This window comes from Paralichthys olivaceus, chromosome 8 (assembly GCF_024713975.1).
Source record: "Paralichthys olivaceus isolate ysfri-2021 chromosome 8, ASM2471397v2, whole genome shotgun sequence".
Classification (NCBI taxonomy): Eukaryota; Metazoa; Chordata; class Actinopteri; order Pleuronectiformes; family Paralichthyidae; genus Paralichthys; species Paralichthys olivaceus.
The window spans coordinates 22,443,978-22,462,299 of NC_091100.1; the positions used below are offsets into that span (position 1 = coordinate 22,443,978).

The following is an 18,322-nucleotide window of genomic DNA, read 5'->3' on the forward strand; positions in this document are numbered from 1 at the left end:
AGCAGCAGAGAGGGAAGAGCTGCATTTGTCCCACGCCAGTCCCTCCATCATGTTACAGTAATAATAACTACAGTTTAAGCCCATCAGTTGTTGCCATGGAGAAGATCCAGCCAATGGATCATAGTTGGACCAAGAAATCTTTATGGTTTTATCTAGGACCGAGCAACTTGAATGTCTTCTTCTGCTGTACAGTAGTGACCGTGACCTTTGACCCTTGTACCAAAACCACACCAATCAACCACAACCCAAAGGTCTTTGTTCGCTGGGCGTTTGCTTGGTGGGTTGTGTTAAATTGTGTTTATGTTGTGTTTGAGTGTATTTTGCGTCACTGTCTTCCATGCTATCAAACATGCCGAATGTCTTTGCACTCTCTCAGATTAGGTTTTGGCAACAAAAGTATTTAAGTTAAGGTTATGGGAAAGAGGGTAGTTTTGGTCAAATGTAAATAAACTTAGTAGTCTGAAGTCACAATTAACATTTTCTGTATTAAATCAGAACAGAATCTTTGCCTATAAGTGCTGTGAGAGCCAAAACATAACTAATAAACATAATAATGATGGTGTAAGTGGATCTTGTGTGAGATCAGATACATCGGCTAGTGGATATTTTGGTAATAGTGGGGATAAATATGTTATTGTGTTGCTTCAGACATTTTCTGAAGGCAGTCCTCTCGTCATCAATGGCAAAAATAATCTTTTGTTGCATTTAAATTGAAAGCAGTGGTAGGACAGGAGGTCAGAGAGAACATAGTGAGTGTTACGTATTTATGTATCCATCATTTCTGGGCTGGCAGTGACTGAATTATGCTCTAATGCAGTTTACTGAAACTTGCCTCATTATATTTGCATGGTTTGAAGCACTCTCAGCTATTTAAAAGCTGTGTTCTATGAAAGTCTGATCATCACTGTGCTAAAAATGGATTTGCACAAAGACAAAGTGCAGATTACAGTATAAATGATAAAGAATTTCTGAATAGTTGATGAGTCTCAGTGGAAGACGTACAAGATGCATAAATTATCAGTTTTCACAGAAAGAAATGTTTTCTGTGAACAAAACAATTTTGGTGCTGACGTCAAGCATCAATAGTCAGTTTGGTGAGGAGAATAAATAATGAATCAAACCATTGATTCCAGGAAAGTTTCGGAGCTCAGTGTTTGGGTTGATGCAGAGAGCTTCGACGCTTTGGGCAAACAACAATGTTGTCCCAAAGTGTTTTCCATCAGTATAAATCAAATCTGTGTCTCTGTACGCATCATATTGAGTGATTACACTGTGTGTATGTGGACTGGAGGATAGAAATCACAAATTACCTTCAGATGAGCTCTAACAATGACATCCAGCGAGTCGGTCGATTCTCCAAGGTGTTTGTACATAAAAAAAACACATTTTATATTCACAACAGAGCATTTTGAGTCTCAGAAAAGAAGAGGACAGAAGTGAAATCCAGCATTTTACAGAGTTTTGTAGTAATGGAGGTCTCACTCCTATATCTATTATGTCCAGATCTAGATGATTAGAATTAGAATCATTTGAATATATTACCTCCTTTAATCAGTTGTTGGGTGTTTTGATAATCCAGTAAGATTTTGCTGTCATCTCAATCAATCAATCATGTTGTTGCTGCTGCTGTCAGCTGTCAGTTCAGTGATTTGCTGCGACCCTCCCCCTCCTCAGTCATCTCCAGTCAACACATCCAGAGCCCTGGTCAAGCCCAACTCTGAGCCCAGTCATCTCATCTCATCCTCAACATTTTCTAGATCCCATCACCAGTGTCTAGTGCCTATGCATGTCACCGTTGATGACATCACAAGGGGTCTAAGCTCCAAATAGTCTCTCATTATATCACATCAAGATCCACGGCAATGAATGTTGTTCATTTTTTCAAACAAAGTGTCTCGTGATTGAAATTCTGATCATTTGTTTCTACTCTTTCTTTTTAATCCTGCTCTCAAAAAGGATTTTGCTTGTTGTTTCCTGGGTGTTTGAGCTTCACTGTGCAGAATAATGTATGTGCAGGTTCCATTGTGCAACTTCTCCTCCATCTTTGCTTAGTCTCCTGTTTAGTCAACGGGGCATAAAAAACTCCAGGTAAAACTGAGAATTAACTTTTCAATGAAGTCAGAAACATATTTTCTTCTCCTACTTTGCAACATGAGCGTGGATATATGCGTTTTAAAGCTACAACATATTAGTGTGGACATGCTGTGACTCAAAGTGAGAGTCAATCAGAGAGCATGAAAATCCCAAAAAATGAAAAATACCTCTCACCTTAGCAAAGTACTTATTTGAACCCCCTTTAGTTTCAGAAACTAAACTTACCCAAACCTTCACCACTGACATGTACCGTCATTAAAGTGATTTTACAGTTTATTTCATATTTCTATATTTCCTGCCAGTTTAGGGGAACTCAGGAAACTCTTCAATGAGTCGTATGAGACCTCTTGTGATCCAGTGGAGTTCTGAAGAACAGTGGGCCATTAATGTGTTGGTGCCCATCTTCAGACCTCTGGTAGTTATATGTCAAAACCATATGTTAAATAAGACATCATTTCAAGCGGAGCAGGATGTGAGATGCTTTATTGGGGATCAGGGTTGATGTGGCTTCAGGCTCTGAGCAAGCCTCAGAGAAATTGCCTCCATGCTCTTGCTGTGGCTTCCTTCTGTCACGGATCCACCCACATAAACACACAACATCCACACTGGTACCCCCACCTCAACCCCTGGTCTCCCCCACCACCACCCCTGTCGGCCTCTATCAAGTGAGGAGCTGACGTCGGTGAGATACAGGAGAGACGTGTGTGAGGGGGAGAGAGGAGGGAGGGGAGGAGAGAGAGGAACTGACAAACAGAGATGGTGAGAGAGGGAGAACAAAAATGGACAGGCATTTATTATCGGTATGATTATCTCCTTCTTCCCCTGCTACATTTTGAATAAGGTTTCATTGTTCACTGGATTTCAATGCTCCAACAACTAGAAATAACAACCTGCTGTTTTCCCTCCATCATGCACTTAAAACCACCAAGAGTATTTTTGGGACAGAGGAGGGAACAATTACACCCTCTCCCTCTTCTCCCTCTTCGCCTTCCCCACTGCTTCCCCTCCATCTCTTTGCCCACCCTCTGCCTTCTTCCCTCCTCCGATCCCTCTCTTCCTCGCCCTCGCTGGGTTTCATTTGGAGGAAATGGTGTAGCAGCCGTGTGGGTGCCACTGCATGTCCCGGATGCGCCTGATGGACTGCATCTGGGGGGAGCGGGCGCCAAACTCGTTGAAATGCCTGTAATCGCCCTTCTCCAGCAGGTACTGGCTGCCGCGGTAGCCTGGAAACTGGTAACCCACCCAGCTGTGAGGGAGAGATTAAGAGAAGACAGGAAAGGAAACAGATCACAGGAAAGAAAGATGAGTAACAAACAAGTAAAATGGGAGAGACAGACCAATCAGGGAGAACACACATCTAACAAGTTAAGACATCGATCTGTTTGTCGAAGCATTAAACCACAGGTCAGTCTGCCTCCCAGCTGTTTGTTTCAGGAACAGGGAGTGCTACAAATGAAATAATCACAGCCGATAAGAGTCTGTCTGCTGCCTGCCACACCCCTGGCTGCACGGAGATGCTGACGCTCATCACACCCTCGGCTTGCTGCTGATGAAAAAGCCTCTGTTCCTGAGCTTGCTACCAGACAAACACTTAGAGCCCTCAGATAGTTGGGGATTATGCTGCTGTCTCAGTTTGAGAATGATGTCACCCGGATGTGGAAACTGTCTGACACACGCTGGATTTAATGGGGTTAGGCTTTTTTTAGACAGCGTTGTTGCAGAAGTAGGATGCAATGTTTCAGAGCTAAGTTTCTGCTCAGTCGGCAGCCACTAAAAAAAACATAGGCAGGTCTTCTTTGTTTTTTAAGTGGTTTTTGGAAACAATAAAATGTGTCAGACTGTTCATCAAAATGTGAGCAAAGAAGGAAATTGTGTTTTTCCATAAACTAGTGCAGTGTCTGTTGCAAACCTGCTTATTCTCTTGTCCTGTGTTAATGCTCCAGAGCTGCTGTTCTGCATCATACTGTCACTTTTTGTGTGCAGAGCTAAACAATCTATAGTGCAGGGTGAAGTAAGAAAGGTTTGTGTTCATCCTATCTGGTTTATTTGCTTTCATGAATTGAAATGGAATGGAATGATGCAATTTGCTTCATTACTGTTCATGTGTGGGATATGTCAGAGGTCTGTAAAGCAATCAACACAATCTACAGATCAAAATTCACAATTTTTCAAAATAAAAGCTCTGCAATTCAGCTCAATATAAAGCACTACAGATTTTTTGAGTCGCAGGCTACCAGTTGCCAATGACTGTTGTTGTTTATCTGAGGACGTAGAGGTATTCACTTCAATTCACAGACTGAAGGCCCCTTGCTCCACCCGTGCTGGTCGCCTGTTCATTAACTTTTTATTACTGAATATATCATGTGTTACCAAACTCAGCACTGCACTTCCTCTGGTTATTTACAGTACACATAAAAAGTGTGATTATAAGATGTATGGTTTGCGAGATATGCATTCCACAGACACAGACAGACATTTTTTGAATTAGTCTGTAAATGCTGAACTATTATTTTTGAACAGATTAAAACCTACAGTTATATATGTCTGGATATGTGTGTGGTCAATATGCAAAATTAAGCTCAAAGTTGAACAATGTTGTTGTATAAGCATATTCATGAAATCATTGTGTCAGATTTATATTCTGCCTAATGTCAGCCGGTTTAAACCCATTATCCGTCTGCTTCTCTCCTCCTCATCGTGTTCACATATACAGTCATTTTAGATCAGGCAGGTCTCATTTACATGTTTTTCTGTGTCTGTTGTCAAAAAGTGGAACAAGTATGAATCTGTGACTGAAACACATTAACTCTATATGTTAACCAGCAGTAATTTCCAAGCTGCTGCTCTGCTAAAACCTTTATTTTATAGTTGTCTAATGTTGTCTGACAAACTCAGACACAAAACTTAAAGACAACTAAAGTGCTGTGAGTTTTGGTTATATCTACATGTAAAATAATCAGAGAAAAAGTTAGAAGTGACACAATATCTTTTTCACAGCATCCACCTGGAAAACAAATTGCTGCACTGCCTCTCTGAACTCTAGATGAAGAGGGAGGTGTGTTTCAAACTCACCCAGCAGTACTTGTGACTCCCCTCTATAGAAAGTAAATAAGCTTTGTCCAAAAAGTTGTTGCAGTTTCCGCTCGTGTGAGAGGTTGGCAACGGTGCCTGTTTACTCCCCCGATGACGCAACAGAAACAGAAACCAACGGCCAAAATGAAAGCTCCCATACTCAGCCAGCCGACCAATTGTACCAAGTGTAATCAATCACTCACACAGCCTTCGACTGATCATTAATGTAATGACACGGTCACGCATATGAATAATCCGCAGCGTGGCTTCACTTTAACTTGTGGACAGCCTCAACCGATCGCAAAACGTTTGTGTCATTTGTGACCTCAGTCAAGGACATCTGGGTTTTCAGTTCTATCTCTCTGTTAGGGTTCAGGCAAAAAGCAAGATAATGGCTGTAACAAGTTGCCTCAATACTCACGTTCCACAGCTGACCATGATGCTGCCCACTCTGTCGGTGAAACCGTAGGCAAACAGGCTGGGGACATCATCATCCATGATCTCCATCTTACGACCCTTGAACTCTCCGACCTCATGCAGGCAGATCTTATGCTTCTCAGGATCCTGCAAGGTGGAAGGAAAAGGAGGGACAGTTAAAAAGAGTACAAGGGAGAGAGCCTGGGAAATATAAATAAATCTTTTGCGAAGTGCAGGGGTTTACCATGCGGACTGGTCTGAAGGACAGCAGGTAGTCGTTCTTCTGGCAGTTGCTCCAGGAGTCCCAGCGGGGGTACTCACCCTTCTCCAGGATGAACATCTCACCACAGAAGTTCATCTGCTCAAACCCCACGAAGCTGAGAGGGAAGATGACAAAAGGGGGAGGAGGAGGAGGAAGGGGAAGAGATCATTGTCTTGTCTTTTTAAAGGAGACATCTTGGAGGAGCAGTACACTTGAGTTTACGCATGAGTAATACACAGCCTCTGTAAACAGTTGTATAGCAAGTTCAGTGGTTTGGACACAAGAGTTTTTAAAAGTAAAAAAAAAATAATTGTGATGTCATCAAATATAGGATCCGTTGTTTTTTGTTTAATACAGACTCAGAGTAAAATCTGGATATTTCAGTCCCTTGAAGCCCAATTTTATGTAGTTGCAAATCAAATATGTTTAGATTACTGGATCTCTGCTTTGATTGACTTTCTTATAGCTTTTACCTCGAAAAAAAGTTTTCCCCATGTCCTATGTTTTATCTCTCATCGCAGTCACTGTTTGTGGCTTTGTTACGTCAGTAGCTCGGGTACTGGAGTTCATTATACTGCTGCACTCTCTGCACATCACTCAGCATAAAAGCATCAGATAAATGTCTAAAATGCAAAGTGTGAAATGTTGCATAATGGTGAGGTACCGCAGTGAAATTATCCACTCTTTACTCAGACGAGTGTGGGTGACGGGTACATTATACGTGCATATGTGGGAGGGCGTGCACATGTGACGGTGCGTGCTCGGGCTACTTACGGTCCACAGTCGACACGCAGGGAGCGCACCCTATCCATTCCCATGTCACACACATTCATGCACTCGCCGGTGATCTCAATGCAGCGGCCCTGGAAGTTCTCCTGGTCGTATGCGCACATCTGGAAAGTGGGGGTGAAGAGAATGAGAGTGAGAAAGGAGATGACAGAGAATATGATAGAAAGACTGTGGTGTTAGTACTCTCAGTTGTAGTTAGAGACCATCTCCCACAGAGCTAGAAGAACCAGCAGGTTGTGATAACAGACATCAGACCTGTGTGTGTGTGTGTGTGTGTGTGTGTGTGTGTGTGTGTGTGTGTGTGTGTGTGTGTGTGTGTGTGTGTGCTGTACCTTGTAGGACATCATGCCCATCTCAGACATCTTGTTCTGAGCTACCTTCCCATCAGTCTGAGAAGCGGACTTGGATTTCTCTCCCCCGGCAGACATGATGACTGAGAGGAGGAGAAGAATCGCTCTTTAGTTGAGTTTTACTGTTGCATTGAGAGACTGCACAAAGAAGGGTTGCCACTAATAACCTAATATGCACAAAGAATGTGTACTTTAATTTAAATTTTAAATTGAATGTATTATTGAAAGAACACACACAAGCTATAAAAGAAGTGGAATCCCCTATGGTCAATACTAAGGCATACATACAAAAGAATAACAGCATTATTCATCCTGTGACAAATGACATCTGATCTGGATAGATCATGTAACATCAGTTCTAATAAGCTTTTATAAATATGAATGTTAAAATTACAACATCACCGACTCTAAAATACATACAACTGCGTAAATGTTATTTATAATCACTTTTAAACAATTTGTAATGCAGGAAAGACACAAAAACAGACAAAAGAATATGAGACACAAACCTCCCATTTTTCTGATCGTCTCTCGCAGCCTGAATCATTATCACACATTCCACAACAAAGCTGAATTCAATTCAAACGTAACCACACAAATGACCATCTTGTCACTTTGCTTTACACACAGAGTTACAGTAAAACCTCCATCACAAATAAGCAATCAAATCAATTCTACTGACCCTTACCCTTCACAAATATCCAAAAATGTACAGTACATTTGTAGTACCTGCATATAGAATTCGGCAGTTTAAAACTTTTCTCAGTTTTGAGCCTAATATTTAACAATTAGCATTAATGCAAATTCAGTGCCGCACTTGTGGAACCAATGTCATTTTTGAAGTTATATGTTAGATACCAACAGACAAAATTTAAGAATTGCTTTTAGCAGAAGTAATGAAGTTTTCATTGCCAACTTTTAGATTTGCTCCAAAGAAATTCACATAGCTTGACTTTCATATCTTAACTTTCAGGCTCTCTGTCTCCCTTTTCTTTTTCTGTATGATGTTTGTCCACTGTCTTACCTGTGGCAGTGTGTGCGTAAAAGTGTAGACTCGGGGCTGGTGGTCTGTGTGAGAGTGCGCTGGGCCCCTTGTAGCTTTTATATGCTGGCGCCCAGAGAGAGGGGATTATAGAGACAGACAACAAACTCGCTGAGCTCACAGCCCCCACAGAATAGAAATACCCCCATCATCAAAGAGAGCGAGGAGAGAGAGAGAGACATAGAGACAGACAGTTGAGCAGGTGGAGGGCAGAGAGATGCCCCAATATACAGTAAATCTATTACTATACTATTCCACAAATATCTGTCTGTATGTGGAGCACATAACCAATTTGAAACATTATTCTTGAAATATTAACAAAAATTTGTATAAACAAGCGACCAACTCTGTGTTGATTGCTGAACAGACCTCTGAAATAGCTAGCATGTAATGTGTGAAATAATAACAGCAGTTCAGTAACTCATTCAAATCATAAGCCACATATGTGAAAAATAATAAAGCAAATTCAGTTTCATTTTATAAAAAGCATCGGCTCTCAAATCTTTTAAAATCTTCACTGCAGATAAACCAGGTAGGATGAACCAACCCGGTCTCTGCACACAACGTCCAGCACACAAAGGGACAGTATATTGTAGAACTGTTTGAAGAGGACTCACTAATGACAAATAATCACTGATAATGAAGGAATAATTCCCAGTAGCTCGAGAGCATTAACACAAGAGAAGAGCCCATTCCAAACAGGCAGGTTCAGTGCAGGCTGCACTAGTGAGTTGAAAATCAAGAGGGATATCAGGAAGAGAATATGGCAAACTTAAAAATCAGAGTATGCATATATTAAACCTCAGACAGGCTGAAAGACAAATCCACTTCCTCATGACTTGAGCACAATATAAATCCATTAAATAAAGAGAGTGACGTAGAGAGACTTGAACCCTTTCTGTGGTATTTTTAAAAACATATTTTTAAGACATAACCCCAGCAGCAACTCCCTTATAATGACGTCCAGGCTGACCAGGTTCACATTTAGGAGCCTGTCACAAAATTATTCATCTCTACTCCCTCCAGTTCTGTAATCAAGAGGCGCTGGGGCAAACAATAACAGGAAAAGCAATAAGCTGTGAGAAGCAATAACCTTGCCGTTCCACCTCTGGGTGAGCAAAGCGGTTTGGAGTGTGCACGGACAATGATCTGAATCGCCCTCTTCATCACAGTGGAAGAAAGCTATCAAATTAAAGCCTGCTGTCTTTTCTCCTGTGTGGGCAGATAAAATGGTGTGGTGGGCGTCGGCTGCAAGAGGAAATGAGAAGTATTGGAGGGGTGATGCATAATTTGAGGGCTCTATATGACCCAAAATGGCTATGCTAACTTTTATGTTGTAGAGGTGCCATGTCGTCATTCATACCATGTGATGATGACAGTTGACAGGATGTAGGTTTTGTCTAACATTATTGGGTGCAGGAATACTTTATATGATGCCATTTCTGATTTTCCCTGTGACATCACAATGACATCATCCCTACCATTTGATCATAAATTAGTTGTCTGTATTTATATAGAGATTTTCTAGTTTCAATGACTTCACAATAGCACTGTGCAGTACAGTTTTGCCATTCACCCATTCACACACACATACATACAGTAAATAGTAAATGGTTGTATTTATATAGTGCTTTTCTAGCCTTGATGACCACTCAAAGCATTTACACTACAGTTTGCCATTCACCCATTCACACACACATTCATACACACATTCATACAGCGGATCTATTAGCAGCACTTATTTTTGTTCTATGGGGGGGGGGTTCAGCATCTTGCCCAAGGACACTTGCAGAATGCGGTTAGTTAGTGGATGACCCACTCTACCTCTGGAGACACAGTATTTTTGAACAATATGATAACTTTTTCTGACATCTTCATGACATCTCTTATCAAATAACATCATATGATGTCCAAATAATATAAGCTTCAGATTGTCTCTTATTCCATTTTTTGCAGAGATCTTGGACAATGTGTTTGTTGCCTTGACCTTTGACCTCTGATTGATCCGCTGAATAGTAAATAATACCCAAGAAATAATTGCACCAAGTTTGGTGAAGTTAGCACACAGGGGAATCAAATGTGTGGCTCCACATTCTGCCATACAGGTGAGGTCACAGGACAGAAAATGAGGGGGCAGCTGTTCACCAGATGAGAGTCTAATGCCCTGAGGTTCAACTACAGGCTCATAAACCATGTTGTTTGAATCTCTTCCAATCATCACGTGAGAGGTCAGAGGGGAGGGAGGAGTGAAGTGGTGATCCGACACTTCCCTCTCAGTGCTGTCTAATAACAGCAGGATTCAGTGAGTGCTGGGAACAGAGAGTCAGTATCTAATGAACAAAAATAACTAAGAACCTGAACTGTACAAGGACACTGTCAAATTATTACATTTACATAAGACACAATAAAACACGACACATGAAAGAAATTATATTCCTGTCAATTAAAAAAAAAAAAAAATTATTTCCTTCCTCTGTCAGTGAAGCACATAAAGGAAATATATTACTAAAAATCTATATTGGAATAATAACACTACTGCTGCTGCTAATACTAATTAAGTGAGTTAAAAAATGTGACATGATGAAAATTGAAATTGGTTTGATTAATCCTTCTTACAACATATATTATATTTGATGTCTGTACGTTTATGTCGAAGAAATAAATGGAGCACTGGGCAGCCTTCGATGCAGTGGGGCACTGCACCTTCTCAGCAAAATCAAATATCAAGGATCAAAATATATTTGTCGTCAAGAATCGCTTCAAGGTGACAGCTGACTGGAAAGACATGACCTCGCCCTTTCTCCCTCAAATCAATAGGCAGACCTTGCAGACTGATGGGACTTAATGTTCATTGCATCAGTCCATTCATCTGTCTGATGGTCAATCAACAAATATGTAATAATGTATTAGAATGAGTGTATCAGTGTAGTATCTCATTTTCAGAAAACAGAAAACCAAGTTTAAATGTGTACAGGGAAAAAGAGAGAACCAAAATATTTCCGACAATTAAGTAGGACATCCTGATTGTCCCCCAGCAAACAATGATTGTCCCCCAGCAAACAATGATTGTCCCCCAGCAGATCAATATATTTTGGCTGCATAATCATGAGAGTTATCCAGTGAAAGTCATTGCTCTTGTGGAGCTGTTACTGTGTTCTTCATAACAGAGCTTAATCAAGTTTAGTTTGTTATATTTATAGAGCTCAGAATTGCAAATCACACTGCATTTATAAATGAAAGAGTGAGTGTGAAAAGTTTGCTGAGAAAATGATGGTGACTTTGTGAGTGTGTGTGTCTGTGTGTGTGTGTGCAGGTGAGTAAATATTAAGATGACTTGGTTTCATCCTCTTCTTAAACTGCCTGATTGTCAAGGACCAGATGAGTCCAATGGGGTGTTGCTATGGTAACCTGGGGCCCACTTTCTACATCAGTGCAACAAAAATAATTTCCTCAGAGCTTTCTTCTTACGTTTTTGACAAATTAATATTTTCATAAATTACTTTTCCAGCCGTTTTTCTATTATTGATTCATGAGTATCCTCATTAATTGCATTTCTTTCCTCCAATTTCCTCCACCTCAGGTCAGAACCATTGAATCGGGCTCCCCGGGTGTCTCTCCAAATCCTGCTCATTCTCTGCCTATAGTCCCGACCATTGTTGCTCTATATGATGGCTCTGCTGACCTACACGAATACACCAACAACAGCCCCGCATTCACCGGCCGCACCTCAGCTGTGTATGATCTGCTGAGTCGACAGACAACATGGTCACAAAGAGAGAGGGGGGGAGGCGGCCTCACAGGCGCGCGTAAAAACCGTGTTTGTTTGGTTTTACGCACCAACATGAGCGCACGTTCTCACCTGCGTCAAGCTGCTCACAGTGAGTCAGAGGAGCAGCACCGGAACTACTCTTCCTCCGGCCTTCAAAAGTAAGATCAGGGAGTTCACAAAAAAAAACACATAATAAGTATGCTATTAAGCAAGACTGTACTTAAAGTCATTACGGTTTAATTAGCTTGTTATTTCCCATGATCGACAAAGTAACTGGTGAGTCTCTGAACTTATTTAACTTCTATTGATATTCAAATTATGATCAGCCAATTAAAAAAATCCCTGAAACCATTGAAGATTGAAAAAGATTTGACTCAACAACTCATCAAATGGCTTATCTTCTGATTCATTTTACATTGATCCACAGATGTGTTGACAAGTCTTATCATTAGATCACGGGTTGAAATACAAATATATAACAATAGGCTAATAATAATAATAATAGACTGTTTATTACAGTGTAAAAAAATGTTTTTTTATTAATTATGGAGCTGTTAATTTAAATCGAGAATCAAATTTTATTAGTTGCTTAAAAACTCACATAAAATATAAAAATCTAATAATCTGTTTCTGATACAATCATTGTTGTTTTCTATTATCGTGTTAGGACTTTGTATTACTTGTTATAATCAGGTGTTTAACAGTTTGATTCTGAAAAGGCTCACCGGAAGTATTTCCTTTAACAGAGATAAAACTGCTCACTTGACAAACTCTGCTCGTTCACAGTCATCAGGAAAGTGTAGTGGCTGCACACGCACATGCGCGAGCACGAGGGTTCCGCGTGGATGACGGTATAAAGCGGAGGCGGTAGGGTTGAGACAAAAGTCTACGTCAGGAGGACCCGGTGTGTGAGGAGAGCGAGGACACATATCAGGTAAGATGAGTTTAAAAGTTAATTAATTCTCCTCAATCACATATTTTACTTATTATCATTATTGCTGCATTTTGTTACTTTCTCTGATGACACACTGCTTCCATGATTCTTGTCAAAAATGAGAGTTTATTACAGCAAATAGCAACTTTTAACTTCTTTATTATAAGAAGTGTGTCTGTGATTTTGTTGTGAATTTGTCTAACAACTGTGACATTTACTGATGAAACATCTTCTCATCCATGACCCTGATTCTCTCTCTGACCTTCTCTACTCTAGAGATGTACAGAGTCAATAAAAGCAGCATGACCACACCCATGTCCTTCCCCAGCATGGGTACGGCCCCTTTCTTTAAGGTGAACACACACACACACACACACACACACACACACACACACACACACACACACACACACACACACTCACACACACACTCTCTCTATTGTGTCTCCATGACTTCAGTTTCTAATTTCCCTAAACCTAACCCTAACCTAAACCAACCGGAAAACATGTCCTTACCAGAACATGTGATTATTTATGTCTTGGTTTTTGTTCCCATAAGGACTAGAATATAATATATTATGACTACACAAATTGATTTAAGCCCCCACCACATAATTAATCCTGGACCACACACACACACACACACACACAGAGTAATGACATGACTGCATCCTCATGCCCACCTCTCCCGTGTCCACAGGTGACTGTGTTTGAGCAGGAGCATTTCCAGGGCAAGAACTTGGAGTTCACCTCCGAGTGCTGCAACATCCACAACTGCGGCCTGGACAACATCCGTTCCATCCGAGTGGAGAGTGGAGCGTGAGTCACACAGCCTGTACGCCTGCAAGTCTCTGTGGACAGCTGACTGACTGTGTGTGTGCGTGTGTGTTTGTTTATGTAAGTGTGTGTCTGTGAGACGTAGAAAGGTAGAAACATGGTAAGATGGTAAGATAGGAAAGTGTCCAGGCTCCCACAACAAAGCGTCTGAGGCCCCTCCATACAGGGTGTATGCAAACAGCGCCGTGTCTACTTTCTACCGCTGACCTTTTAGAAGACACACCACTAAGAGTTAATTCAAGGTGCCCTGAGAGGCTGAAACGGGTTCTTTTTCGACAAAGTCTTTTAAACTGCAGGATTGACTCGGTGTGGAGGCTGTTCAGACCTAGCACACGTGCCTCGCCTACATGTGGTCAGCAGTTATCACTGGTCAGCAGTGGATCATTTAAGGTCTCATGAGAGTTTTTATTGCTTTGATAAAACTGTGTCTCTTCCTTTTCTCATAGTGTACGCAGAGGAAAAAGTCAAGATCCCTCTGCTATAAAATAACTCTAAACTGATGCTGAGAACGAGCTACATAGGATCATCTATTTTAAATCTCTACTATTATTATATTATCAATATTGTTAGTGTCTTTAGTTGATGTAGATTTGTGTCCTAGTAACTCAATACATTCAGTCTTAAAGTGTAATATCAGTGGTGCAAAGTAACTAAATATATTAACTGAAGTAGAGTACTTGTTCTTTACTTCTACTTACACTCAAATACATTCTAGAGATTCAGATTTAGATTTTATTTACAAAACACAACCTGGTGGACCATTTTATGAAAACTTGAATTAGAAACTGTAGACTACGTTAAGATGTTTGGTGCCTCTCCACTTCCTGCCATTTTTCAAAAATTAAGCTAAAATGGTTACAGTCGCCATCTTGGACTTTTTATGTCAATATGAACCAATCCTGTGCAGTAGTGATCGGGGGGGGGCGGGTGTTGAGGTCCCAACGATAGAATGAGGCCAGTGGGCCAATATGAAAAAAAGCAGTAAAAGCAGTAAAAAGTGGGAAACAGGAGTGGTTCTGTTGTAGTGAAGTAAAATAAAAATGTATGAGTAAGCCACTAGCAGGCCACCAAAGAACATGTGTCAGTACTGCTTTTGGCATTAAACTTGTTTTAATGTAACTCTAGATGAAGTTTCGATTTTCTCCTTTTTTCTCATCCAATGACAACTTTATTCTCACTTCTGGTTTTATCATTTTAATCTTGAAATCTCATTTTTTTAATCTTCAATATGGCCCTGATACAGTTTGTTATTCTTTATATCTAGCATATAGTTTACAGTTTATGGGAACATATACGAAGCTTGTAAAATAACAACAATCCACCAGAGACAATTATCATGTTGAAGATATCTGATGTATTGATTGATCCACTAATTATCAAATTCACTTAGAGTGATTAAATAAGCTCAGTCTTCATTGATAACCATGTGGTTATTTAGTACCAGCTGCCTGTCATCATAAATGTCCTCTGTTTTCCCCACACAGTCGTCTGTAGACTCAGACTCGTCACAGGGTGAGAAAACCTTTTTTAGCTCGCTCAGATCATTGAGGAACTGAGGACAAATTTAAAAACACGCAAACTTTGTCTCACCCTCCGTGTTTTGACGCACTCAAGAGCAGAAGTTCACTCTGAGCTGATTTATACGTAACAGACCTTAGTCATGTTGTGTACAGCTCGCCAAAGTCAGAGTGGACATTCTCCAAACACCTGCTCGATGACGCTGCAGAGAGCAGATCATTCGTACACTTAGGAGAAGTAGATTACTGTATCTTTTAATTAGACACATATGGAGCGCCTTTTAAATATTTCGATCTGCTTCACACTCCAACATCGTACTTATTAGTATTGTGTAGTGTTTTCAGTTTTAATTATTTAGCAGAAAAAGAAACACAGAACAAGCAAACTTAAAGATGGATTTGACTGATTACTATTATTTTTCCATAGTTATTGCAATAATATAGTTATTGCAAAATATTTTGCCCACTATCACATAGTAAAAATCAGATACCGGGACAGCTCGAATACTGACCCAGACTGTTTTGTAGAAATGGATAGGATGTAAACAAAAAACACACACATTTGACCAATCACAAGTCAGTGTCAGCTGTCGATCCTGACATTTCATCCCATCTTTATAGAAAATATCTAATTAAAACCGACAGAAACTGTTGACTTTTTAGTTTGGTCCATGTCCTTTCCATAAACACAGAGGAAGGGGGGTTTATTTACTCTACTGCAGCAAGCCACTAGGGGGCAATTAAGACACTTTGGCTTCACTTTAGGGGTACAGTCACGTCATCCATCTTTACGCCCAGTCTATGATCTTCACTCTGGTCTTTTCTGTAAGTCCTGGCAACTTAAACCCTGGAAACTTCATGAGTGGTTGTTGACTTTCATAACCAATGGATAAATAAAAAAACAATGATTGTCTTTCATTCTTTAGTCCATGTAAAAACTGACAGCTGTCTGTAGTGGACTGTTGTATTCTAAAAACAACGTGTCATTTTTCTTTTTTGATTTGGGGGAATATTAAATGTTTTAATCACTCTTAGATGTATTTCAATGAAAGTTTTGAAGCAAGAAATTCTGGAAATGCTGAAGTGAGCTCCAGCACCTGGAAATGTAGGGAAGTAATCTCTCTTTTGTCTGATGTCCCCTGTCAGCAGTCTGTTTCCTGTTCAGACTGATCTGAGATGACAATATGAAACATTTTTGCTCACTCATGTGACCTCTTCCCCCCTCGTGTGTCCAGCTGGGTGGGCTTCGAGCACCACAACTTCCAGGGCCAGCAGTTTGTCCTGGAGAGAGGCGAGTACCCCAGCTGGGACGCCTTCAGCGGCTCCCTCTCCTATCACACAGAGCGCCTCATCTCCCTTCGCCCCATCTACTGTGCCGTGAGTACCTGCGGGGGAGGGCCGGGCTGCAGTGAGCCAGAGGAAGAGATGAGTGGGAGTGAAAGAGCAGGAGAGAGGGTGAATGGAGATGGCAGTGATGACAGAGTGACAGAAGGAGCGAGTGGTCACAAGAGTGAGCCACACTGTGAGCGAGTTCAAAAATAGAAATGAGACAAGTCAGTGGCGAATGTACGTCCGTCTGACAGGACCTGATGCTAAAATTAACACCAATTCTCTGTTCCGCCCCTCCACAGTCACATCAGAGCAGCCGCATGAGGATCTTTGAGATGGAGAACTTCAACGGCCGCAGCACCGAGCTGTGCGACGACTACCCCTCCCTGCAGGCCATGGGCTGGCTCACCCCTGAGGTGGGCTCTATGCATGTGCAGTGTGGAGCGTAAGTCACTGATCCTGACACGTACTAGTTCATGTTGACCAATGGTGTTTGATTGTAAAAGAAAAATCTGATGAGAGAAAAAATAAGTAGAGAAGTGAGTGGGAGGCTAATAAGCAAAGGTAGTTAGATCCAATGGTTGAGGTGAAAGTACCTGTATGTTCTTATGTGGTCATATCCCCTTTGATTAGAGGGTTTTAACTTTTTCAAACAAATATAAATGTTATTACGTAGTGACATCCTAAACTTAAAGGTAGTGTGGAGAATTTTGTGATATCTAGTGTTGAAATTGAACAACTCGTGACAATTAAACCCAGCTCCTCTCACTTACTGTACGTCCTCCTGCCTCTGTCTGTTTACAGCTTTGTGTGCTATGAGTACCCGGGCTACAGAGGCCAGCAGTACATCATGGAGTGTGAGAGACACAGTGGAGACTACCAGCACTGGAGGAACTGGGGCTCCCACTGCCAGACTCCCAAGATCCAGTCCATCAGACGCATCAGGCACTGAGAGGGAAACACATGCGCACCGGACGCAGCAGCAGAGGCTGGGCTCAGGCTATCACCTGGGCCCCTGCTTTGGATATGAGTCCAAAAGGCAACTGAGCTGAGGGCTTCTTTAAGACAATGCACACCATTGGTGATGTAGCAGCTACCTCTTTATTCTCGCTTAGATTCCTATTTCTTCTAATACTCATTTTGTTTTAGTGAAATAAAGTTCAGATTCAGAGCAAGAGAAGTCCTGTAATTCCTGTGTGCTTGGAAATACTCAGAGATGACAACAGTGGTGATCAACAGCGCTGATGGGAATTAGTCTGGAAACTACTTTATTTACACTGTATCAGAACACCTCATGTGTACAAATGTACTGTGTGTATTATGTGCAAGGTACAATTTTGTGGCACAGGCACAAGTTGTTTCTTTCTTGGTAAAACTTCACTCTTTTACTTTTTACCCTTAAGGAAGCATCTAAGAACCCATGCTGTTGTGGAAACCAGCACAATCATGTAAAATGATTTTGAAGCAACACACACACAACACAAAGGGACTAATTATAATGCTATTTAGTTTTTAGCACTTTGTTTGATTAGAACTAGAACCTTCATTACACAACAGCTTATATGTAAAGTTAGTGCATCTGTAATTAACACCAGAACAAGCTAGTTATGTAAATATAGTCTTTGGTAATTATATGTTCATCTCACCTTAAGCAACTGTTAATCTTAAACCTGTATTTGTGCTCTTACATGAGTAAAACACATGGGAAGTGTTTTCTGTAGTTCGTCTGTGAGTGGACATCGACATGACAGATCAGTTAAGAAGTAAAGATAACAACAGAACCACAGACAGTGATGAATAGATCACAATATCATACAGGCCTGTCCTCTGTGAGGAACATTTTATTCTTTGATTATATTAATGCTGCCTCTGATGATATGGTGTGTGTGGAAACTATTATATTCACACTG

General features: G+C 40.9%; 2 protein-coding genes across 2 annotated transcripts; one reads left to right on the forward strand and one right to left on the reverse strand.

Moving 5' to 3' along the window:
- Positions 1 to 2,560: 2,560 nt before the first annotated feature.
- Positions 2,561 to 8,134, reverse strand: crybb1l2 (crystallin, beta B1, like 2). The gene is made up of 6 exons (XM_069530527.1): positions 8,009 to 8,134; positions 6,967 to 7,067; positions 6,620 to 6,738; positions 5,828 to 5,960; positions 5,588 to 5,730; positions 2,561 to 3,340 (listed from the first exon to the last, which is right to left on the reverse strand). Exons 2-6 carry the CDS (start codon positions 7,060 to 7,062, stop codon positions 3,169 to 3,171), a joined length of 663 nt encoding a protein of 220 aa, XP_069386628.1. The 5' UTR covers positions 7,063 to 7,067; positions 8,009 to 8,134; the 3' UTR covers positions 2,561 to 3,168.
- Positions 8,135 to 12,651: 4,517 nt separating this feature from the next.
- Positions 12,652 to 17,583, forward strand: LOC109627450 (beta-crystallin A1-like). The gene is made up of 6 exons (XM_020083974.2): positions 12,652 to 12,729; positions 13,006 to 13,082; positions 13,430 to 13,548; positions 16,319 to 16,460; positions 16,715 to 16,857; positions 17,217 to 17,583. The coding sequence occupies exons 2-6, from the start codon at positions 13,008 to 13,010 to the stop codon at positions 17,362 to 17,364; spliced, it is 627 nt and encodes a 208-aa protein (XP_019939533.1). The 5' UTR covers positions 12,652 to 12,729; positions 13,006 to 13,007; the 3' UTR covers positions 17,365 to 17,583.
- Positions 17,584 to 18,322: the final 739 nt, after the last annotated feature.

Bases quoted from the DNA above. Each gene is read 5' to 3' on its own strand.
- crybb1l2 (XM_069530527.1), bottom strand. From the start codon at position 7,062: ATGTCTGCCGGGGGAGAGAAATCCAAGTCCGCTTCTCAGACTGATGGG. The intron at 5,731-5,827 runs GTAAACCCCTGC...TCCACCTTGCAG, and splicing joins CCTTCAGACCAGTCCGCATG to GATCCTGAGAAGCATAAGAT. The intron at 3,341-5,587 runs GTGAGTATTGAG...TCTCCCTCACAG, and splicing joins ATCATGGTCAGCTGTGGAAC to CTGGGTGGGTTACCAGTTTC.
- LOC109627450 (XM_020083974.2), top strand. From the start codon at position 13,008: ATGTACAGAGTCAATAAAAGCAGCATGACCACACCCATGTCCTTCCCC. The intron at 13,083-13,429 runs GTGAACACACAC...CCGTGTCCACAG, and splicing joins GTACGGCCCCTTTCTTTAAG to GTGACTGTGTTTGAGCAGGA. The intron at 13,549-16,318 runs GTGAGTCACACA...TCGTGTGTCCAG, and splicing joins ATCCGAGTGGAGAGTGGAGC to CTGGGTGGGCTTCGAGCACC.